The sequence below is a fragment of the Schistocerca cancellata genome, chromosome 1, assembly GCF_023864275.1.
Source record: "Schistocerca cancellata isolate TAMUIC-IGC-003103 chromosome 1, iqSchCanc2.1, whole genome shotgun sequence".
NCBI classification, from domain to species: Eukaryota; Metazoa; Arthropoda; class Insecta; order Orthoptera; family Acrididae; genus Schistocerca; species Schistocerca cancellata.
This window is the reverse complement of record NC_064626.1, coordinates 274,228,999-274,254,592: the sequence shown is the minus strand read 5'-3', so window position 1 is coordinate 274,254,592 and position 25,594 is coordinate 274,228,999. Positions and strand designations below refer to the sequence as shown.

The 25,594-nt window shown below is 43.4% G+C and overlaps 1 protein-coding gene across 7 annotated transcripts in view; it reads left to right on the top strand.

Moving 5' to 3' along the window:
• The window catches only part of LOC126171100 (disco-interacting protein 2), a 647,964-nt gene that overhangs the window by 412,247 nt on the left and 210,123 nt on the right, over positions 1–25,594 (top strand). For 4 of the 7 annotated variants that reach the window (XM_049920774.1, XM_049920773.1, XM_049920779.1 and 1 more), the window contains one exon: positions 11,743–11,877. The exons of the other annotated variants lie outside the window; for them this stretch is intronic. In XM_049920774.1, the coding sequence (XP_049776731.1) occupies positions 11,743–11,877 (135 nt within the window). The remainder of the gene's footprint in view (positions 1–11,742; positions 11,878–25,594) is intronic. 7 annotated transcript variants of the gene reach the window in all.

Sequence of the window (25,594 nt, the reverse complement as noted above, 5' to 3'; positions counted from 1 at the left end):
AGTATGGGTGTTACTGCTTATGGAAAACCGTATTGATCGGACAATAACTGATAAGAGGAATCGTTTTATTTCTGCGAAACTCCCTAGTGCTTCATTTCGAACCGAAGCCACCAAACCCTCAGAGTGAATAATTCTCATTTTAGTCCTTACGTCATGGATGCAATAACTGGTAGTTCTACTGCTTTGAAACATGTTTCTCTAAAACTGAATTTCTCTCCCGTCCCCTCGCCTCCGCTCTTATCCTCTATTCATCATTCTTGTGGCTGACCTGATGTGGCCCGCCACGAATTCCTCTCCAAAGCCAAATTGTTTCTTTCAGAATAGCATTTCCCTAACGTTAGCAACTATTTGTTTGATACGTTCTAATCTCTGTCTTCCCCTACAGTGTGTCGCCGTTACATCTCCCTCTTACAAGGGAACCTCCCCATCGCACCCCCCTCAGATGTAGTTATAAGTTGTCACAGTGGATAGGCCTTGAAAAACTGAACACAGATAAATCGAGAAAACAGGAAGAAGTTGTGTGGAACTGAGTAGTCCATGTGCAAGATAGGCAACATCAAGGATAGTGGGAGCACAGGAGCGCCGTGGTCCCGTGGTTAGCGTGAGCAGCTGCGGAATGAGAGGTCCTGGGTTCAAGTCTTCCCACGCGTGAAAAGTTTAATTTTTTATTTTCAGACAATTATCAAAGTTCAGGCACTCACACATAATCAACTTCGCTCTCCAAAATTCCACGACATGTTCAGATTTGCTTGGACATATGCAGGATTTGTCGCTCTACACACGGAAAAATTTGAAAACGTTAAAAACACATGTTTTGACAGAGCACAGGGAAAACTGTGCGACTGTGAAACCGTTGCATTCATTTGCTGCAGTTTATGTGACAAACTCTTATGTTTTCATCACTTTTTTGGGAGTGATTATCACATCCACAAGAAAACCTAAATCGGGCAAGGTAGAAGAATCTTTTTATCCATTCGCCAAGTGTACAAGTTAGGTGGGTCGACAACATATTCATGTCATGTGACGCACATGCCGTCACCAGTGTCGTATAGAATATATCAGACGTGTTTTCCTGTGGAGGAATCGGTTGACCTATGATCTTGCGATCAAATGTTTTCGGTTCCCATTGGAGAGGCACGTCCTTTCGTCTACTAATCGCATTGTTTTGCGGTGCGGTCGCAAAACGCAGACACTAAACTTATTACAGTGAACAGAGACGTCAATGAACGAACGGACGGATTATAACTTTGCGAAAATAAAGAAAGTAAACTTTTCAGTCGAGGGAAGACTTGAACCAAGGAACTCTCGTTCCGCAGCTGCTCACGCTAACCACGGGACCACGGCGCTCCTGAGCTCAGACTTTCCTTGAAGTTGCCTATGTTGCTCATGGACTACTCAGTTTGTATATTTTGCTTATTTTTTCATAGTTCCACACAACTTCTTCCTGTTTTATCGATTGTTCTGTTTTCAGTTTTTCAAGGCCTATCCACTGTCCCAACTTATAACTATATCTGAGGGGGGTGCGATGGGGAGGTTCCCTTGTTAGTATCATCGAACTTGTTCCCTAATCTCTTAATACATCTCTTGTCATCCTGTCCTTTCTTATAGTCACTGTTCTCCATATGTGTCTTTCCTCGCAGATTTTGCGGAGAACCTGCCCATTTCGTATCTTAACAGTCCTACTTTTCAACATCTTTCTATAGCACATCTCAAACGTTTCGATTCAGTTATATCCCGCTTTCCCGAATTGATGATTGACTTCCAGACAATATTTTGTTCCAGATGGGCATCATCAGAAATTTCCTCCTCAAATCATGCCCGATGTTGATCAGAAATGCGCTCTTTGCCTGTGTAAGTCTGCTTTTTATGTCCTTGCTTCGTTCGTCGTAATTATGTTGTTTTGCTTCCAGGCTAACAAATTCCTTCATCGATCGCTTGATCTCAAGGAATTAAATTTTCTTGCCGAAATAATGAATCAGTATTTGTGCCAAAGTCGGGACTTGTACGCAGGTCTCTTGCTTCCTAGGCAGATATGCTGTGCACTGCACCACCTGGCATTTTGGCTGCACGGACTACCCTAGCCCAGTGCCCTCCGTTACACAAACTTCAGTTCATGCCTCAGCCCATCTTGGTTTTCCCTTTCTTCGAGTGTCAGTACTGCCGAGGCCCTCCGATATTGGAATAACAGCCCACGTAATGGAGAAATCTCGCCTGTACATCAGGCGTAGGTGATCTAGTGAGCTGATGCAGTTACATTTTCTTGGAGATATATTCAGTCTCAACTTTATCTTCTATCCATTTCTTCCTCCGTTCTTATCGAAGAATTCCTTCATTTGTTTTACTTCGTTATCCCCAACTTTGATGTTCCGTTCATCACTAATCTCATTTCTACTACTCCTAATTACTTTCGTCTTTCTTTGGTTTACTCTCGATCCATAGTGTGTGCCCATTAATCTATTCGTGCTATTCAACAGGCCGTGCAGTTCCTCCTCACTTTCAATGAGAATAGCAGTGTCATTAGCGGATATTATCGTTGGTACTCTTTGACCCTGAACTGTGGAACCTTGACCATGTTTTATCTACGTGAACAGTACCATGATAAAATGTGAATCAGATGTAACTTGACTGTGCGTCGCGCCAGTAATGGTCGTGTGGATCAGTCCACAGGATGTGGGAAGAAGGAAAAAACGATACCTGGTAAAGCATTGTCAAAATATACAAAAAGCCCAGGGTGGAGGGTTGCAGGGGGGGGGGGGGATACTGTAGCTACAGAGAATCATGGTTCGAACCCGTTACTGCACCATTAATTTTTCCATGACGCCGTAACTAAAATGCGATTCACTCGAGCTTGTGAAAGCAATTCAGTACCTGGCCGCCCCCCCCCCCCCCAATGGGAGTTCATACAACAAAGAACTAAAATTCTTTTTTTATCGCCCCCCCCCCCACCGCCCCCGATATATCTTAAAGAAGTCTTGTACGAAAAATACGTGAAACCATGAACTGTGAAACAACAAATTTTATAAGAAAATTTGTTATATCTTTGTGAAATCGTCATCCATTTTCGATCTAAGTTCTTAGATTTCTGTCGTATTGAAGTGTAACATATTACTGTCAACAATTTAATATAGGAAGATTGGAGTGTAATAGGATAATATGAACTGAAGCAAATGGTGTGAAAAACCTTGAGCCACGAAGGCGCACTTGTAAAAATGTGAAGTAAATAAAAGCTCGCAGAGCACGGGAGAGAGCGCGGTGATTTCATATCGCTTCACGTAGAGGAGCAGCACGTGAAAACACTTGTAAAACTTCTGTCCTAAGAGGAAAATGGAGACCAAAATTCTGCCCTTTAAGTTAAGTGTTGGCATACTGTTCTCATTATTGTGCAAGATCGTTATCTCCCAAAATATTTGTCTGTGCGATCTTTCAAGCTGCCTGTTATTCATCTGCTGTTTGAAGATAGCTTTATAATCCGATATATTGTTTGTTGCAACCTCGAAACAAGGAGTTGTTTTTGATTGGGTAATATATTTATGAAAGTGATTCACGAGGAGTCCAGAAGTGCAATAGAATAAAATACGAGTACCCCATTTGCGTTTGCATTAGGAGTCAGCCGTGTCTGCGTTGTCTTTATGTGAGACGTACATGATCTCTTTACAAGTACAGAAATTTACACTCCTCCTGTAATGATAACTAAAATTTGGACCTATGTATAATTAACTTCACTTAAATCATCCCTATCCTGATGTAAGTATAGATTAGACAGAAAACTACAACTAACAGACAGTATCTGAATTCTAACAAGTTGTGTGTGTTGTATGGAGACGGAGCTGTAAAGGCTACAGCGGGTGGCGGGCTCCGGTGACTGGTGTCTGTGTGTGTCGCTTCTGCCTCTCTTGCACGCTGCTTGCTGTGTTTTAAATGCTCACTCTTCGGCTGCATGTTAGTGCCTGCTCTGATACGTAGTAGTAGCTGTAGTTGTTGGCAGCAGCACCAGATGTGGCGGCTACAGTAGAGATCCGTAGACGCAGCTTGTTGCACCTAACTCCAGAGGGCTGCTCGCTGCTGGTATGGCACCGCTCTAGCTGTGCACTGCCGCGCATCATCAGGAGCATGACTTTAGAATGCAGGTACTGGGCAAAGTACATACCTACTAGAGTTTGGCCGCCTCTCCTAGGGGATTTCCTGCTAGTGAAGGCGGCTGGTTAGTTACGAGCACGATGTCTCCCAATGGATTTTGCCCATTATCACTAGGTGTAAGCCTTTTCAGAGAACTCACTTGTTGGTTGGTGAAATTTGGAGAGAAGATCTTTGAAATTCTGTAGCTGTTTCTTCTAGAAACCTGGAGTTAGCGTTTGTGATTAAAATCCCAATAAGGTCAACATTAGAAATCCAGAACGGCGTAATTTTTACGTATCAGATCGTACACTCATCGCAAGTTCAGTGCCCTAATAAATAGTTACAAAGTATTAATAGTTCCAATTCTGTGTCAGACCTATGTGCTGCACGTACCTCTCGATTTAGGAAGTGACCAATTTTTGATGGTAATATAAACCTATGTAAATATGGATGCGTGAAATAATAGCGTACTATTAGTCAGTTTTTGTGTCTTCACATGATGAGACTAAAATAGCATAGAGGTTTGTCATCTAACTGAACTTGGGTTCACATGCGGTACAGGACGCCTTCAATATTTCGTCACATATTCCGTTCCTAATGCTCTATGGTGATTGTAATAAAGCTGTGTAGTACAGGCAACAGGATCGATCCCTTTTCATGAAACTATTTGATAGGTATTCAGAAATTAAGTCGCACCTATTTATTTCAGAACAAGACATATTTTTTATCGAGGCATTACAAAACGACTTGACACACATGAACGTGGAATCAATTTCTTCATCTACATGTACATCGGTACTCTGCAAATCACATTTAAGTGCCTGGCAGAGGGTTCATCGAACCACCTTCACAATTCTCTATTATTCCAATCTCGTATATCGCGCGGAAAGAATGAATACCTGTATCTTTCCGTACAAGCTCTGATTTCCCTTATTTTATCGTGGTGATCGTTTCTCCGTATGTGGATCGGTGTTAACAAAATATTTTCGCATTCGGAGGAGAAAGTTGGTGGTTGGAATTTCGTGAGAAGATTCCGTCGCAACGAAAAACGCCTTTCTTTTAATGATTTCCAGCCCAAATCTTGTATCATTTCTGTGACACTATCTCCCATATTTCGCGATAAAAACAAAACGTGCTGTCTTTCTTTGAACTTTTTCGATGTACTCCGTCGGTCCTTAATGCGAAAAAGATTTTATGTCCACCGTACGCTGTAACAATTTTTTAAAATACAGATGGACGGTATTACATCATTATGTAATGCGTTACTGACGGGTAGACTGCCAAAAACAAAATTACTCAGATGGTTGGTTGATTTGTGGGAAGGGAGCAAACAGGCCGGTCGTCGGTCCCATCTGATTAGGGAAGGATGAGGAAGTCGGGCGTCCACTTTCAAAGGACGCATCCCGCTGTACTCAGATGAAGATTGTTACATCATGCAGGTTCCGGGTGGCCATAAGTACAGTGCAGCTACTCGGGAAGATCCACTGTGGGCTGTACTTATCGTATGGCAGAGAAGCTTGGTAGACAAGCAAATGCGTTAATACGGAACCGTTTTACGCTTGAAAAAATAATTCCAATTTTTGCCCCCAGGTGCTTATCTGGCGCTGTGAATGCGAGAAAGACGCACAGAAATGCTTCCATATGTAATTAATTGGGAACGTGACGTGGACAGAAAATGTCAAACAAATGAGAAAGGCGTATTGTTGATTTTATTATTAACCGTCAGTTACACAATTTGTCCAGTACAAGCACATCGACAAGATGATGCATCCGTAAAACGACGCGATCAAGAGTTGGTCGCAATTATTCCGGCAGAATATGAGCAACATGTTTCCAGATTACATTATCATCTTTTTTATACCAAATAGTGACATCAGGCTTCTCTTCAGACCTTTCAATCGGCGATACACTCTCAATCTTGCGCTGTAATTGCTGCCGTTCATATAAAACAGTCCCACTAACAGCGCACGCTCTCTCTTCTCGATAGCCCTTCTGTTCACTCACATTACGGGTTTTCAAATGACAGCGTGGATGTCGTACCGTCATTGAAAAAGTGTACAGTACCAGATTTGCACCTGCTGTCCAGAATGAGAACAAATTTTTGCTCACACTGGACTTCCATGAGCAGCAGCACTTTAATTACAACGCCGCGGTACGTTATTGACTAATTTCGGCTGTGGCCAGTAATGTAATAATTCGCCGCAGAGTTTAAAACCAAAGAGTACACAAAACTGAATCATAGCCATGGAGGAACAGTAAGGAGATGTGGCTGCGTTACAGACTTCTGCTGTACATTGTTTTGAAGCCGGCGCCGCCATGTTAGTAACCCCTATACATTAGCAGAGTACTGTTTACAGTTGCTTCTTCTTTCTAATTTCTGTCGTGAACACCCAACAGTTGCTTTGAATAGTAAATATTCCATTGCTTTCGTGAATAGCACAGCGTTAGACGGCATATTCAGACGTTTTCTGGTCTTAAAGGCATATTATTTTTTGTAAAAAAAAAAAATTAAAAAAATCTGACAGCCTGCGGTGGACATAAAAATGCATTCCAGCGTTAAGAAGTTACGTCGATACTGTGGAGACACACACAGGAGAAAACTAACTCCTACGAAATGCAGCCATTGGGCAGTCAATGTTTTTAAATGTTCTTCCGTGGAAACTGTCGTCTCGGGTGTGTTTCCAGTCTAGTGTACACGCAATTCCCAGCATGTACTCCAGTTATTTCTGGGACTTGTGTCGAGACGTGTTAAGTAAATTTAAAACTGTACGAGTTACAAATGTGTTATAACATGGAATAAATCGACATTCGTGGAAAAATATAAGACATGCTGGGTATTATCATATGCGTATCAGACTGAAAAATATCTGCTTAGAGCTCGATATGTCAACGACGGAAGACATCCACACAGGGTTCCTCAAATGCTCAACGACGCAGCGAAATGGTGGAGCGGTCAAGACACTGCAGACTGGTTTTCGGCAGCAGCAGGTTTCTAATCCCTGTCCGACCACCATTTTTTAAGCTTTTCTTGGTTACCCTGAATATCATCGAATCTGGATATCGGGGAGATTCCTTGAAAAAGGCCACGGGCGATTTATTGTTTCATCCGTGTTCAATTCATGATCCGTCTCTAATGACATGGATGTCGATGAGACGTTCAGCTCCAACCTTCATTTCCAAATGCCCGAGAAACTGATTTCCGTCGCCAAGCGACTGAAAATTTTGTGTTGCTTTCGGCCATACGTCTAAAATTTGTGGTGCTAGTCTGCTGTAATGCCTTGATTAAAGAATTGACCTTTTCATGTATTAACGAGTATAAATGCAAATGGTAAAATAGTTTGAGTTGGGCTTAACACTGCTGTGAATGTCAGTTGAAATACACTTCCATCCGTAACTGGTCGTTTTTGTTACAGTTCCAATATGTTTAAGTGTTAAACTTCCATCAACAGTTAAAATTACTGTATAATCAGTGTCGGTTTTGTGCGTACGATTTTGTATACAACGTGTGACGCTGTCTTTGCTCTGCACCATGAGACTGTGACACAGGCAGCCTACAAAATCTTTTTAATATTATCAATATTTATCATACATAAATTTTAACTGAAGCTTTGTGCTGATGAGTTTCAAATACTGTGAACTGTGAGTGGAATCGTAAATGAATTTGTGCAGTTCAACTGATAGCACTGGGCAATAAATAATGACGATTATTTTGAATCGATTTCCCTATTTCTTTGGTTCCTTTTATTCTGAAGTGTAATAAAATCACTGGCGTAATGGACCTAATTTGCTTTTGGACATTGGTTATTCATTTTTTAAGTTTTTATAATTGTAACGAAAAGATTAGAGTTAGGGCGCACAGAGGCGTTGAAGCAGTCTGTGTTCCCCCGCTGTGTGTTTGATACGAACGGGAGGAAACCCTAGCGTGCGGTACAGTGCTAAGTGACCCTTTCCATATTTGCAAAGTATGCACGTACATGTAACTGCGGTAGATGAGGAACTCTGCCCTGGAGGGTTAAAAAAATGCTTTCCCGCTCAGGCGAACCAGTGTTTCCCGTCGATAGAGAGAGTCATGGTAGAACTGTAGGGAAGTCCGGTTACACTCATTATGGACTGTACTTGAGGACTGCGACTTCTAACTGCAATAGAAAAAATATATAATACTGCGTCAGTCACGAAGTTATATTTAACCTACTATGCATTTCTATAGTTAACCAACACCTTCAGGTCGTTCACATGGTTGTTCTTAGTGGTAAGCTTAACACTTAGGTGAAGCAGCATGTGAGGCGGCCAAGAAGTTAAGGTGTGACATGCACTGTTAATAGGAACTACTGAAGTGAGTGACGTGGCGGATGGCGTAAAGATATTAAAGGAGCTTATAGTACGATAGCAATATGCGTGCTGCAGTCTCCAGCTGAAATTCCCAAATGCTTCTCACTGTACATCAGTCACTCAGTGTCGTTGTTATGTATCACATAAATTAAATTTCTTCGCCGCAGAGTTTAAAACCAAAGAGTACACAAAACTGAATCATAGCCATGGAGGAACAGTAAGGAGATGTGGCTGCGTTACAGACTTCTGCTGTACATTGTTTTGAAGCCGGCGCCGCCATGTTAGTAACCCCTATACATTAGCAGAGTACTGTTTACAGTTGCTTCTTCTTTCTAATTTCTGTCGTGAACACCCAACAGTTGCTTTGAATAGTAAATATTCCATTGCTTTCGTGAATAGCACAGCGTTAGACGGCATATTCAGACGTTTTCTGGTCTTAAAGGCATATTATTTTTTGATCCTCTAATGCGACGCATTTGGTCTCGATATTGTAACTTTGTTTTTGTTATTCCTTTCGAGTAACCGAGATGCACAGCATGTGACGTAAAAGGACTGATTAAACTATGTTCCGTCCATGCCCTTTTCCCGAAAATGCTGAGAACATATTTTGCTATGTCTGAATTGTTTACAATTGTTCCTTCTCACGGCGTTTGACCATAGTGCTCTTCAAGTTATAATGACTGGAAATCTAAAATCATATTACAGAAATAAAAGCACTAAGTTGAGAGCAACAACCACAAGTAAAATACAGATATATAAAAGAAAATATCACTTGAACGTGTCCACTTCAGAATGAAATGTGAGTCCTTTAGGACTAGTAAGCCTGTAGATGGTATTAGCTGGCAATTTCTTTTTGTTTATTTTTTTATCAATGCGCTTCCACCAGAAGCTAATGTTTGGAGCTACTAACAAGGCGGACGTTAGCTTCAACTTTGTGACGTCAACACAACTTGCCGTATTATACCTCCATTATCATAGCAGACTGAAAATTGACCAAGAAGTGTTTGCTATGATTCTGTTACGTAAACTGTCTGCCTTTAAATTCTTTGGCGAAAAAATTTAACATATTTGCTATGTAACAACAATACTGGGTGACAGACGTAGATTGATAATCATACGCTAATTTGAGTGGCAGAAAGCAGCACAAGTTCCGCTCTTCACCCACTGTAAGTACCTTTAATATCGTGGAGGTATGTACCGTCTATGCAACCAAATGAAGGCAATTTTGTTTATTGCCATACGCGTTTCGCTTCTTTTCTTTGGGAAGCATCGTCAGTGGCCTGAAATACATGTTTCCTTCTATACATACAGTAAGTGTATTGTGTGGTAGATACAATACGCTGATATTTTACATTTTGTCGTGTCTTTCTCTTGTTTTTTTTTTAGGTTAGAAGCAACTTTTGTTGCACAAGTTCCGTAATGTGAGCTTATCGTTCGTGCTACAGAAGTTGCTTCTAACCTTAGAGAGAGAGAGAGAGAGAGAGAGAGAGAGAGAGAGAGAGAGAGAGAGAGAGAGAACACAACAAAATGTAATGCGGCAGCATATTATATCTATCACATGTATTTCAGGCCACTGATCATGCTTCCCAAATAAAAGAAGCGAATCGCGTATGGCAATAAACAAACTGCCTTCATGTAGTTGCATAGACGGTACATACATCCACGAATTTAGAGCGACTAAAGGAAAGACGGAAAACAGGAAAAAAATACCTTTAATATCTTTAAACTATCGGCTGCGTGACACCTTTCAATTCTGTGAATAATTCGCTTAATTGTTAACAGTAAAATGTGCAGCCCAGTCTGTTGGTCGCTAGCACGAAACTCCAGTTGTTCACCGCTAACAAGGAGAGGTTCCCTGCGGTGGGATTGAATTTTTGAAACCATCTCTACGATTGATGTAGTTCAAGCTCCCAGGTATCACACCCTGAAACGATTTACCTTGGTAGACTCTCGTTTGTGTGTAATCGACGAAAAGAAGTTAGGAATTTTGCGTGATGCCGATTTTTAAAAAAAAGGAATGCTGCCTGGTTTGGTCGTGCGGTGTAATGAATAGGTCAAAGCCTCCACACCTTCTGCAAGGTTGTGCGTTCAAATCTCCTCAGGTGTTTTAATTTTTTTAATTTTTAAATATTTACCGAAATGGCTCCAGTCATTATTTTTATTCAATTAATTGTTTTAAATGCAATCTTTTATTTCTGTTCCTTTGTTACTTCATTTTAATCAATGTATGAAGTTTTCGTTTGTTCTTATTTTATCTTTATTTCATTTTCTTCCGCTCGTAATTTTTGTGAATGTGACTATATTTATCTAATACAATGTTTAAATATTTGAAAATGCCGATCTACCAGTTAAAAAATAAAAGACGAAATAATTTACTTATTCTGAATGTGCAATGGTGCGAAAATGTTAAAACTACAGAAATTAGATCGAAACTGATACATAAAATTAATTAAAATCACATGAATAAAGGCTTCAAGCGGAAAGAGAATGATAGAAAGGAAAATGAGAGCAAATCAAGACGTTGATTAATTAATAAAATGATGTCACAAAGAAGTAGAAATAAAAAATTACATTTAAAACAAATATTATTTGAATAAAAATTACGATAAAAATAATTTCTATTAAGATTTAAAAATAAAATTTGAAGTACATAACGAGATTCGAACCTACGACTTCCTGTATTGAAGACAGTACTCTGTCCATTACACCACGTAATCAATGCGGTCAACATTCCTTTTTTAACACAATTCATTATGACGTAAAATCCAGGTTTTTTTTTTCTTGGTCAGTTACTGGCAAGAGTGGGTGCAGGGTGTGATAATTGGGATCTTAACCTACATCACCGTAACGATGGCTTCAAAAAGTCGATCCCGCCGCTAGGACCTCTCCTTGTAAGAAAAGTCATGTAAAATATGCCTTCCATCTCACGGTAATAGTTAACCTTAGAAACGCGTAGTGGATGAAATAAAGCTTCGTGACAAACGCAGATCTATATATATTTGTCACTGCAGGGACACGGTTGTTTTCACGAGGTATGTCAAATCTTCCCCGCCTCATTGAATTGTCTGGTGGAGCAGCGTATGTGGATCGCACTAGTAGCGCCAATCTGTTGGGAGATACACTTAGGAAGCGACAAATTGTCACTTGAGAGGCGAGTGTTGGTAAGATAGAAGGGTGAGTGCGCAGTGCCCTAACCAGCAGCGGCGCAGCCCGCCTTACGGTTGGCGGGAGGGGCTGGGAGTGGTGTTGAGGCTGTGTGTGTGGTCGCGGCCGGTCTGACCCGAGTGTTGACTGCAGCGGCGCCGGGAGGCGGACCGTCTGCGGCCGGCGGGGGCGGGGGCGGCTGTGGCTCGGGGTCCAGCAGCCCCGGCGCCAGGGCGCGCCGCCGAGGCAACCGGCGGCTCACGCGCAACGAGAGCCGCTACCACTCTGGTGAGTACCTCCTCTTACAGCTGCAGTTGCCGGTAACAGTCGACCACAAGCCATCGATGTCTTCAGCACATACAGAATGGCGTAAAAAGCAAAATACAGATACGTCTAATAACAGCAATAATTAACATGACATATTATCGCACAGCATTTTCTGTACAGAATGTAAAAACATATTTGAGGAAAATTTCCCCTTCAGTGTATAGCGTTCTCGACAAAGACTACAAGTACACTGAACAATCAGAAAATTACGACCACCTAAGTAATAACCGGCAGGTCCGTCTATGGCACATATAACAGCGACGACGCTTCTTGGCATGGAAGCAGTGAGGCCTCAGTAGGGCTATCTTTCCCATCTACATCTATAGTTCAATTCTTTTATCTTGGCGGTTCGCGCTTGCCCGCCCAGACGCGGGAGGTTGCTGCGTTGCCAGTTGTACGCGCCAAGAGAAGCACCGCCATAGTATAGTTGGCAAACTTACGTTTAGGGGGGAGCGCGCAGTTTATGAAGTAAAGCCACCATGGCCGCATTAATCCTTTCGCTGCTACAGAGAGGTACTCCCCGGATTCCGCGCTGTGCGCTATTTTGTCATCATTGCACTGCTCGCCTGTGCAGACACAAGGTGTTTCGACTGCTTTGTCACACTTTATCTTCGATTTCACAAAAACTATTTGGCACAAAAATTTGATTTTTACACATCTTTTTGACTGATACCTTCCCCCCATAAATGACTTAATTTTGTTTCGATGTTCAACGCAGTTATTGTGCTGCATTAGATGTAGTAAACCATTGCACGAAATTTTGAAGAGTTTGCAGAGGTAAAAGCCCATAGCGTATACTTTCCGTATGGTCGATTTTAGTTGCTACTAGAAAGACACTTCTATATTGTTTTTAAATAAAGAAAATATTAAGCACCAAACAAGGTTTGAACTCACAACCTTTCACTCAGCGTCCACACACTTTAACCATTACGCTAACGCAGCTCGTCATTCAATAGAATCCCGGAGGTCTTTAAAATTTCACGCAAAATACAAACACTGTTGGTATGACTATGAATTACTCACGTTTCGTCGAAGTACAATAGGAAATAAACAATTACCGCTGTTCTTTATTGCGAAAAAGCTGTTAGTAAGAATAATACAAACACCTTTCCTTGCTATCGGCTGAATTAGGAGGCTTATTGCTTGTTTGGTTTATTAATTAATAGAATATGAAGCAATAGGTATAAAGAATGCTTTTTCCAAACTTTCTATAAAACAAAGTCTGCTATCAAGACATTGCTTTTGTTCAATTACTTTATTTATGACTGAACGTTTCTAAAACTGAGGATACTCGTCCGTGCTCTGGACTGCAGTCGAGCTCTGGCAACATCGTTCTCTGTTCATTGTCCGACTGTGTTTTGTGACGTCATATGCGCAGAACGAACCTAAACTCGGCCGCCGTCGTAAATGACACACACTTTAGAATCCACAAGTCACCGTAGGGTGTTCTATGGTGATTACTTTTGCTTTCACTGTGATCTCATTTATTTCCAGTTCCATTCGTGAATGCCGCATGGAGGAACGCCTGTCGCTAAGCCTTCGTAAGAGCTATTATTTCTCTGATTTTCCCGACGTTGTCACTTTGTGAGGTGAACGAGGGAGGAAGTAACATGTTGCTGTTCTCTACTTGAATGAGTGCTCCCAGCATACCACCAGTAATCTCTTCCTTGATTTATGTGGCCTCTGTTGTTGCGTTTGCTTCTGGAGTTTATTGTCCACTTCTGTGATGCACTCTCGCTCCTGGTAAACGAATCAGTGACGAAATGGCTGCTCTTCATTGGACCTTCCGTAGCTCCTCTAGTAATCGTACATGTTAACAGTGTGAATGACGAGCAATACTCGATCTGTCGAACTAGCGTTTTGCACCTCACTTGTTTCGTGGATGAGTTACATTCCCTTAGGATTCTTCCGAGAAATACGAGGTGCGACAATTAAGTAATGAGACTGATGTGAAAAACAATGTTGCTTACCGTTCTAGTCAAGTTTAGTGTTGTCTCCTTCAGAGTAGTTCCCTTCTGATTGTACACACTTTTTCCAGCGCTTCTGCCATTTATGGTAACATTGCTGGAACTCATCTTCTGTAATATCCTCCAAGACCCTCGTCACAGCTTTTTGGACATCTTGTGTTGTTTGAAAATGGTGTTTTGACTCTTGGAAACAGAAAAAAAGTCACACGGAACGATATCTGGTGAATGAGGTGGCTGTGGTAGTACTGAAATTTGAGGTTAAAAATTGCTGTACTGACAGAACAGTATGGGATGCTGCATTATCGTGATGCAGAATGCAATTATCAGCAATGTTGGCACGGACACAAAGAACTCTCTTACGAAGTCTTTCTAAAATTTCTTTGTAGTAATATTGGTTAACTGTTTGTCCAGGAGGCACCCACTCTTTATGAACCATTTCCGTGGAGTCAAAGAAGCACACAAGCATGCGTTTCACTTTTGACTTCGACATGCGAGCATTTTTTGGTCTGGGTGAGCACCATTGCAAACTTTGGCGTTTCGTCTCTTGATCGTACTGAAAAAACCAACTTTCACCACCATTGATAACACGGCTCAACAATTCTGGATTGATTTCCGTTTGCTCTAACATATCGGATGCCACATATTTCCGTGTTTCTCGCTGTTGTGGCGTGAGATTTTTGGGGACCATTTTTGCACAAATCTTTCTCATACCAAGATCTTCAGTTATTATTAGACGAACCGTTTCTCGGTTGATGTTCAGTTCTTCTGCAATCATTTTCACGGATAATCTTCGTTCAGATCGTACGAGTTCACGCACCCTGGCCAAGTTGACATCCGTCCGTGAGGTTGATGGTCGTCCACTGCGGTCTTCATCTTCAACATTCGTTCTGCCCTCACTAAACATTTTATGCCAACGAAAAACTTGAGCTCTTGACATAACCTCCTCTCCAAAAGCCTTTTGAGGCTTACTGTAAGTTGTCGTCGCGTTTTCATCCAATTTAACGCAAAAAGAAATGGCATACCGTTGCGCAATTTTATGCGGTTCCATTTCTGTGACTAGAGACACAAACACGTGTTAACTTATTACAGCACAACTCACGACCGAGCAGTTGCATGGATGTGCCGCTTGGACTAGAAGCAGCTTGTAGACCAAGGTAAAAGATGTTGCCACATCTTGCAAAGAAAATCAATCTCCTATCCAAGGTTCTCGGGTGTCCAGCCGGATCTGATCGTCGAAGTTCCACGATATTTCGGCGAATAACTGTTCCGCCATCAGCACCACCTGATGATGGCGGAACGGTTATTCGCCGAAATATCGTGGAACTTCGACGATTGGATCCGGCTGGACACCCGAGAACGTTGGATACAGCACATTCGCCGGGAAAGCCTCAGATCACATAAAATCAATCTCATTACTTTAATTCGCACTTCGTTATGTAGATGTTTGTGGTAGCGTTGTAGTGGCTCTTGGTTAATAGTAGATTTTCTGGAAAGAAATATATGGGTGGCTCGCCGCATGCAGTCGGCCTGTGGTGGGTGGCAGCACACAGGCCGGCCGCGAACCCAGGACCCAGCACACGCAAGGAATGGGGGCGCGTGCCGCGGCGGGCACCTCGCATTGCGGGCGAGCCCGTTCCAGCGGCCTCCCAGGCACGAGGTCCGCAGCGCACCAGCACCAGCACTGGCCGATGGCCGGCCCTACGGATGCAGATTGTTCGTCGTTTCACCCCCTATATCTACGTCAATACCTGAACTCCTTAAGCCACTTTGCAGTGTGTGACGGAGGGTACTTTGGGGTACCTCTGCGACTTCCTCCTTTTCCTGTTCCATTCACGAATGGTTCGCGGGAAGAACGATTGCTGATAAGCTTGCGTGTAGCGTCGAATGTGGTTTTATCTTAACCGTCTTTTCGCCAGATCCACCGGGTGATCAAAAAGTCAGTATAGATTTGAAAACTGAATACACCACGGAATAATGTAGATAGAGAGGTACAAATTGACACACATACGTGGAATGACATGGGGTTTTACTAGAACCAAAAAAATACAAAAGTTCAAAAAATTTCCGACAGATGCCGCTTTATCTGATCAGAATAGCAATAATTAGCATAACAAAGTAAGACAAAACAAAGATGTTCTTTACACGAAATGCTCAGTATGTCCACCATCATTCCTCAACAATAGCTGTAGTCGAGGAAAAATGTTGTGAACAGCACTGTAAAGCATGTCCGGAGTTATGGTGAGGCATTGGCGTCGGATGTTGTCTTTCAGCATCCCTAGAGATGTCGGTCGATCACGATACACTTGCGACTTCAGGTAACCCCAAAGCCAATAACCGCACGGACTGAGGTCTAGGGACCTGGGAGGCGAAGCATGACGAAAGTGGCGGCTGAGCACACGATCATCACCAAACGACGCGCGCAAGAGATCTTTCACGCGTCTAGCAATATGGGGTGATTCTAATAAAACCCCCGTGTCATTCCAAGCATGTGTGTCAATTTGTACCTCTCTATCTACATTATTCCGTGGTTTATTAAGTTTTCAAATTTATACTGACTTTTTGATCACTCGGTACATACGAAGAAGAAATTGGTGTTAGAATCTTCCAGGAACGTACGCTCTCGGAACTTCAACAGCAAACAACACCTTGATGTAGAATGGCTCTCTTGTCGCATTTGTCATTGGAATTGCTCGATCATCTCCGTGACGTTTTCGGGCTTACTAAATGAATCTGCGACGAAACGTGCAGTTGCTCTTTGGGTCTTCTCAATCATCGATGTTGTACGGATCCCAGACTGTCGAGGAGTAATAGTGTATTGGTCGAACGAGTGTTTCGTAAGCTACCTTCTGTGTTGACGGACTAAAATTTCGTGACGCTTGTTCCAATGAATCAGTGCGGGTCTGCCTTTCCTACGATTAATTTTAAGTCGTCGTTCCACTTCAGATCGCTCCGTAGGCATACTCTTAGATATTTTGTGGAAATAACTGCTTTCAGTGACTTTTCTGCAGTTGTGTAATCATACGAAATGGTTTTTCTCTTTGTGTATGCGCAATGCTTTGCATTTGTTTACGTTGAGTGCCAGCTGCCATTCGCTGCATCAAGAATGGATCCTCTCCAGGTCTTCCTGCATTTCGCTACACTTTGTGAAAAGTAATGGTCCTGTAACAGTCGCTTGGAGTATGCAAAATCAGTTTTACGTTTGAAGATTTCTCTCCGTTCAGAGTGACACGCTGTATTCTCTTTGTTAAAAACTCTTCAATCGAATCACACAGTTGGTCTGATATTTCGCACCGTCGCCTTTTGTTCATTAGGCGGCAGTACGGAACTGTATGGAACACCACGTTTGTTCGTTGTTGCTCTCATTGTCTTCTGTGCAGTGTGTTGCTGGTCCTAAGTCGTCGTCGCCCTTGTACCAACAAATATGAAATGGTCAAAGGATTGCTACTGAGATGACTTCCGAAGGTTATTCCAATAAAAGCAGTTTCTGCATTTTGAAATAGATGTATTCTTCAGTATTTCCACACTCTGTGCGCTAATAAGGTATAATAGTTTTGCATTTTCCAGTACTAAGAAACAGTATCAAATCCCTGTGCGACAACTTTTCCGGCAAGAGGTCCATTCCACAAAAGATTCCCACCAAATATCTGGACTTGCCTCTCAACGAACAAGAATAGCTGTCTCACACGGAGGTCAATAGTTTATAACACTATTGGTAATAATAGCTGGTACAACTACGGAGCAATTAATAGAGTTACATGAGTTCAAGTAAAGTGCTTCAGCACTAACTTAAAAATGGAGGATATAACTATTTAAGTACCAACCTATTTTTATGAGTATGTGTATATCGAAATTATTTGTACCAAACTGAAAAGATCGATACCTAGTGGTATCGTATGGTTCTCATTATATTAATGGTTTGGTAGCAGCACACACACACACACACACACACACACACACACACACACACACACTGTGGGGTATGGCGGCCTTTTAAGCCAAAGCCAGATCCGCGCACCTCTTACTGCCAATCCGTTATTGAGTCCAAAATCAAACCGTGTAGTTGTAACGGAATTGCAGCTGTTGAAACGGACAGCGCAGTCTTTTTTTTTTTTTTTTTAAAAAAAAAGCTGTATAATCGGAATTGCGACCCGACGCACATTGGATAATGAATGAACATACGAGCTTGCTAACTGCATAGGGGAGAGACCCACCGGCAATCCCATGAATTGGCAACGTTTAATTGGTGCTAAGCTAACTTTTAATTACGATGCGTAATTTAAAATTTACGCCCAGTTTCTACCTTTATTCATGTAAGATATATAGTCTTGTTAAATTTGATGGAATTGTTTCCAATTCAAATGGTTCAGATGGCTCTGACCACTATGGGACTTAACATCTGAGTTCATCAGTCCCCTAGAACTTAGAACTACTTAGACCTAACTAACTTAAGGACATCACACACATCCATGCCCGAGGTAGGATTCGAACCTGCAGCCGTAGCGGTCGCGCAGTTCCAGACTGAAGCGCCTAGAACCGCTCGGCCACTGCGGCCGACTGGAACTGTTTGAAACACAACTTTATTAATATGGGACCATTGTTTGTCTGTTCGTTTTTCCATTGCCACAGTTACGAAACCGGTTTCTCCTGTGCTCGTCAGCATTTAAAATGCGTCACCTCACTACGGGCGGCTCTAAATCGGAAATACACGACATTCCGTTAGAAACCGTGCCGTTAGGAGCGTGTGTGAGAAATCACGAGCGAGTCGCGTTTAGCGAGGGTAGTAGTGAGCATGGAGTGGCGGTGTTATTGCAGCGCGCGGGCGAGTGTTGCAGACAGGTGCTGGTGGGCAGACAATGGTCGGTCAGCTCGTAAAGCAGCGGCAGGGCGGTCGTTGGCGCTCGGCCCATCGGCCACATTGTCCGCCGCCAATAAAGCGCTGCTCCACGCCTCGCCTCGCGGACTCCCAGTGGACGCTGCGGTAGCCCGATCCCCTCCACGCTCTGCTACACGGAACGGAAAATCGTCTCCGGTCCAACAATCGCCATCGGCAGCAGGGAAGGCGAACGGAAGGCTCCCATTTGTTGTAAGGGTCCTGGAAAAATACGATACACACGTAAAGGATGTTGCATACGGGACGCTAGTGCCATCAGGTGCCTCATGTCGTCATCACATTGGCACGACATGACACATCGGACTATCACAGACACGCGCTGCTAGGATAGTAACAATTAGGTATAGCGCATGCGGAAGTGGAACAGTTGTTCCTGGCGACCTCGGATGAGAATCTGTGGAAAAAACAGCGGCGTAATTCTCGCAACACTCTGTTGTGCACATTCATAGAACCGGTATTCGAGGAAAACCGTGTGACCATTATGCTCCCACCGTGGTACGTAGGGGTCACATGTATAAGTTGACAGATATTACGGCACATGCAAAGAGATATAGACAGTCAATTTTTTACGTATGTCAAGGTGCAGATGCAACAGAAAAGAAAATTGGTACTATTGATACGATGAGCCCTCTGCCATGCACGGTGCTTCCGGAGTGTACACAGCAGATGGACAAAAATACAGAAATACCAAAGACACAGCACATTACCTTGCCGGATACAGTGTAGGAAACCCATTGGCATTCTCAGAATTGGTAATACAGGTCCCCTGTATGATATTAAAGTGAATCCTAGACCACTCTCCTTGCATAGTAGTGTTAAGTTCAGGCAACTATAATGGAGGTGGATAGCGACAATGTGCCCTTGTCTCCAGAATAGACCTCAGAAGCTCAATAGTATTGAGATCTAGTTGTTGTGGTGGCCAGGGGAAATGCGACAGTCATCCTCGTGCTCACAAAACCAGTTCTGAGCTGTGTGAACAGCGGCCCTGGCGCCGTGGAACACAGCTTCACAGTTGGGCAACAAACATTGTACATACCATGGGATGGATCTGATCAGCCAGAATGATCGCATAATCCTTTGTCATAATGCGACCTTACAGAGTAAGCATGGGGCCACGGAATACCACAATATGGCTGCCCAACTCTCGTCACCGACGGCCCCCCCCCACCCCTCCTCCTACTCCTGCTTCTCTTTCCTCCTCTCCTCTTTCCTCCCCTCCTCTTCACCTCCCGCCTCATCACCCCCCTCCTCTTCACCCCCCTCCTCTTCACCCCCTCCTCTTCACCCCCCTCCTCTTCACCCCACTCTTCTTCACCCCCCCCCTCCTCCTCCTCTTCCTCCTCCTCCTCTCCTGAACCTTCGCAATTTTGCTGAAGACAACGAGACCGACCTCTGCCGAAGATTCGACCACATATCGATCGTAATCGCCTTCACATTCATTAGAATTTTTTAGCCTTTGTTCGAAGTTTACGTTTATACAGGAAGTAATAGCAAAAAACAAACGAAATCGCTTATTTCAGAAAACGGATGTTTTCGATCGGTTTTAACAGTCAGGTTAAACTAGAGACGAAAAGAGCCATTGTAACCGAAAACCAGTTGTTTCAGCGATAACCGCTATCCCTAATGTAAGATCTATCCCAGATGTATGTCTAAAGAGCTTAATTAAATGGTATGGAAAGTAGATGCATATGATAAGAAGAGTAGAGAGCAAATGTAGGAATAAATTCTTTGTAGAATGTATCTTTTTACGTCCTTTCAAACAAATGGATCACAGATCTACGTTTCTTATCGAAACCAAATGCTTGTGTATCTAAACAGGTGCACATGTCATTTACAGGAGTGAGACACAAAATGACTCATTATGTCAACGTTAGACCTTCACTCAAAACTGATGGTAAGGGCAGAGTGGGAATATTGTCCGTCTTCTTAGCGAGACGGTACTGGAGATATGTGCCGTTTCCTACCTGCGGCCTTATGAGTAGCCGTGACGAGTGCCTGAATGCTGTAATAATGTTTTGTCGTTGTGAGTGACTATGGAACTAAAGCAAGATACACTGTAAATTCGGTTGCCGGCACCTTAATTAAGAGCTTAACGTCCTCACCATCAATCCATGAGATTCTTCGGACAGGATTACGTGAAATTATACATATAATCACGTTCGCATTAACACAAATGTGAGAAAAAACTGATATTCAGCAGCTTGTTTGGAAGACTCATGGAGGATGTCATTCGTTCACCACCCGTTTTCCGTGGTGGTCACATCCTTGCAATGATTATTAGAATAACCAGTCACCCCACCATGATCGTGACGTTGGCGTGTACCTAAGTGCGGTAGTAGTACAGATCATGATAGTAAAAAAAAAAAAAAAAAAGTCTTCGAACGGGCTTAGAAGTCCCAATGGTACCGACCAGCCGCCGTGTCACCAGTGGTAAAAATAATTGATAATGTTACCTTGAATATGCCCATAATCAATGGATATGAAAAAGCTTGCAGTCTTGGTCATCTGAGTTAATAGAGCCATTTTTGAGTAATCGTTGAAATGACCCTCAACTCTTGCTATTGACATTTTCGAGACGCTATGTTCGCTGGTTGTAGGACAATTGGTTGGTTTCATTATGCATTTGGAGAAGTGGTATCGATTTCCATATTCGTCAGAAGTGAAGCAGTTGCCCTGGAATTATCGCTATTAATCATGCACTAAGCGAATTTTTGTGGGCATGGGATACGATGCATTTACTTAGACATATGGACCAACACACACTTTGCGAATGTGTAGAAAACGTCCAAAACAAAGAGACTGTATGTACCGTTTACATAAGACCAAGTGCCTGTACTGGGATGCGAGTATTTTCCTAACGCATTAGATTTTCTAAGCAAAAAGACTGCGGTGAGAAGCAAAACTTGAGACTGCGTAGGCATTCCCAGCTTACTACTACATTCGTGGCATGTTCGCTGGATTTGCAGACGGATCCCAAGATCGAATGGACTTATTTCGTCGCTTCAGTCGGCCGCCATCTTCGCATGCGAACCTAGTTCAGCTTTGCATCTGAAGCTGGCGGATAATTCGAACGCCGAAATATATCGATTTGATCTTAGGATCCGGCCGCCAACCCGATAAATATACTACGAAGCTGAAGTTTTTTCTTAATCGTTTGCGAAGAACGAAGGAGAAAAAGCAGCGCTTTTGGTGTGGCCGGTTGCCTATAGCACAGGGGGTAGACGACTCGCCACGCAACGCTCACTCGTTATGCTGGCTCCGAAAGCGTAGCCGCTGGGTCGCTACGCATACTTTAGTTTGTAGTAATCTGCACCTGTCAACTACGGTTGTACATCATTCCATGCAGTGGTGATCAGTAGGATGAAGTGAACATTTTCTTTTCCGGCACGATGTCCTCCGTTGCATACCACTGTTTCTCCGCCGTCGGCTACAACGTAATACATATCTAATTCTGTGCTTATGGGTTCCAAGAATCCGTCATAGACTTGTATTTTATACACCGCACAATTAGGCAATTTCACGTGTAATGAAATGACTGGAACTGTTACAAGTCGGGAGACGGGTGGTGGTGGTGGGGAGGGGGGGGGGGGAATGAAAAGTGGTCCGGACGAGTGGATAAGTTCGGAACTGAATGTGTACATATAACCACACCCCGTGACGCACACACCATGCGTACACCCGCCATGTGATCCACACCGGTTCAGAGCATAGAGCGGGCTGTGTGAGTGGAGCAATGCGAGGGGAACGATGATACTCTCACTAGAACAGCGGATGTTCGTTGTGGAAAGTCACTTGACAGCACACCCGTGGAAACGGTGTGATCAGTTGTTTGCTAAGAAGTTCAATGGTGTCAAAGTGCACGCAGAAAAAGCCATGCAACGCTTAGTCCGAAAATGGCGTCAGATAGGATCTCTTTTGAACAAGTCTAGCAAAAAAAAAAAAAAAAAATACCAAAGTGCCTTGACACCAGAAAATGTCTGCAGTTCAGCATAAAATGCTTCAGAGGCCTGCCAAATCAGCCCGACGCCTGTCGCAAGAGACCGGCATATCACGTCGATCACGCAAAACTGCACCTGTTCTCCAGGCCACTTCCATTTGCCCTACCCTGTATTTTTATTTATAGACTTGTTATTGAAGCTTTTAGGGCTTAAGTTATGTTACTCAGTTTAGTGATGTTGCTGTCTGTCTTACGGTTCGATAATGTTCTCTTGTAAGTGCATCTACAAAAGTGCCGAGGTGTATTCAAAATATGGGCAGAGAAATCCAATTACACTCTCTAGTCACATTAATGCGGCCACCTGCCAATGCCTGAATAACCATCTTATGAAGCACGGACCTGTGCGAGACGTGCAGGAGTAGTGTGTGTGGGTTCTGGAAGATACCGGCAGGGTTGTGGACCCAAGCCGACTCCAGTGCCGTGGCCAGCAGCGCAAAAAATCTCGGCTGAGGATCCATGGCGTGAACAGCCCGATCGAGTTGGTCCCACAGATTCTTGATTTGGTTTAAATCTGGAGAGTTCGGTAGGCAGGGGAACACGGTAAACTCGTCCTGGTGCTCTTCGAACTGCGCAGGTACATTGCGAACTGTGTGACATGTTGCATTGTCCTGCTGGTTGATGTCTTCATACCGAGGAAAAACAAACTGCATTGTGGAGGTGGACGTGGTCCCCAAGGATGGATATATACTTGCGTGATTCACTCTGCCTTCCAGAATGACGAAGTCACCAAGGGGATGCCCTCCTGTCTGGAGCCTTCCAACGATTGTTGCAGGGTGTTTGCCATACACGCCAACTAGCGGCTGTCCGATGGAGCTTAATACACGATTCATCTGAAAAGACCACCTGTCGCCACTCGGTGGACGTCTTGTTGTGGTATAGGCGTGCAAATTCCAACCTTTATAGACGCTGAACGTTGTTCAACAAGGGTTGAGGGGGAGGATGCGTGAACCAGGCTCCTGCTGCGAAGTGCCGTATGCAACAACGTTCGCTGAACAGTCGGTGAGGAGACATTGTTGGTGCCCCCTTGGTTCAGCTGAGCGATCAGTTTATCAACAGTTTTACGTCTGTTCGCCCGTAACCTCGTCCACAGCCGTCGTCCACCCCTTTCATCTGTGGCTTGTGCTTCACTAAACTTGTGCCGGTTTTGAATAGCATGGTATACTGTAACCGCGGCGGCGCGCTAACAGTTTACAAACTTGGCTGTTTCGGAAATGCTTCCGCCCTTGACAGGGATACAAATGATCATGCCGTTTTGGACGTCAGATTAATCACTCCGTTTCCGCATTACGAAAGCGACTGCAGTGTTAGTGTTACTTCAACCATAAGGACTTTCAGTCGCGCTCAAATGTTCCAAAAATTATCTAACCTGTAACTTTGAAGATAAAAACATCGGATTGGCTGTTTTTGCAACAAACCTTCGACAGAAAGCTATCCCTTGGCTAGTGATCGGTAGTACACTTGGAAACATTGTAGACAATAAATTGTACAGTGCCTCCGCAAAGTCTCTCCGCAGCGGCGAGCTCCGCATGATTCGCGTTACGGCGAGCGTTAGGCTGGCAACACATTCATATCTCTGTATAAGCTATGGGCCGAGATTCACTGCTAGTTGCTACAGTTATGTTGGGAGATGGGATTAAACATTATTACAATTAAAAACTGAAATTAATCAATTATATTGTTTACCGTTAAATACACTGCACTCACTAATACCACAGTAGGTGTTGGAAATTTTCCCTTCTTGAAGACATAGTTAAACGCGTTTACATTTCCAGAATGAAACTTTCACTCTGCAGCGCAGTGTGCGCTGATATGAAACTTCCTGGCAGATCAGAACTGTCTGCCGGACCGAGACTCGAACTCGCGACCTTTACCTATTGCGAGCAAGTACTCTACCGTCTGAGCTACACAAGCACGACTCACACCCCGTCGTCACAGCTTCAATTCTGCCAGTATCTCGTCTCCTACCTGCAAACTTCACAAAAGCTGTCCTGCGAAACTTGCAGAACTAGCACTCCTGAAAGAAAGGATAGTGCGGAGACATGGCTTAGCCACAGCCTGGGGGATGTTTCCACAACGAAATTTTCACTCTGCAGCGGAGTGTGCGCTGATATGGAACTTCCTGGCAGTTTAAAACGGTGTGCCGGACCGTAACTCTACCGTCTTGAGACGAGATACTGGCAGGACTGTGAGGACCGTGCGTGAGTCGTGCTTCGGTAGCTCAGACGGTAGTACATTTGCCCGCGAAACGCAAAGGTTTCGAGTCTCGGTCCGGCACACAGTTTTAATCAGCCAGAAAGTTTCAGGTTTACATTTATTTGCGAACACCTTTACCAATCTTTCAAGTGTAATCAATTATCGCTGTCTTCAGTTCATCTATTGTCTTTGGGTTATTTTAAAACAGAAATGTTTTAGCCGCATCCGGCCCCGGCCCCAGATCGAATCCGTTCGGTGTAATTAACGAGATCCATGTGCTGGACAGTCTGGATGTGGTTTTACGTTATTTCCTACATCCTCTTAGGTGAATACCGGACTGATACCCACGTCTTGTCTCAGTTATACGTTTCGCAAACATACAGAAAAAGTTCTCACACAAATGGGATAACACTATACGCAGGCAGATATAGTACACAAATCTCATCCCGGGATGAGGGATGGTGTGACTGGCCACCTTCTATCACAAACATTGCCATATCCAATAATTAAGATGTCGTTCACATGAAGATACGGGATAAAGGTCAGGAAATAGATGATGATTTAGTACATATGCGTATTTGGACATTTTTTGCCCGGTCCCTTAAAGTTGAAAAAAGGCTGGCTGATACA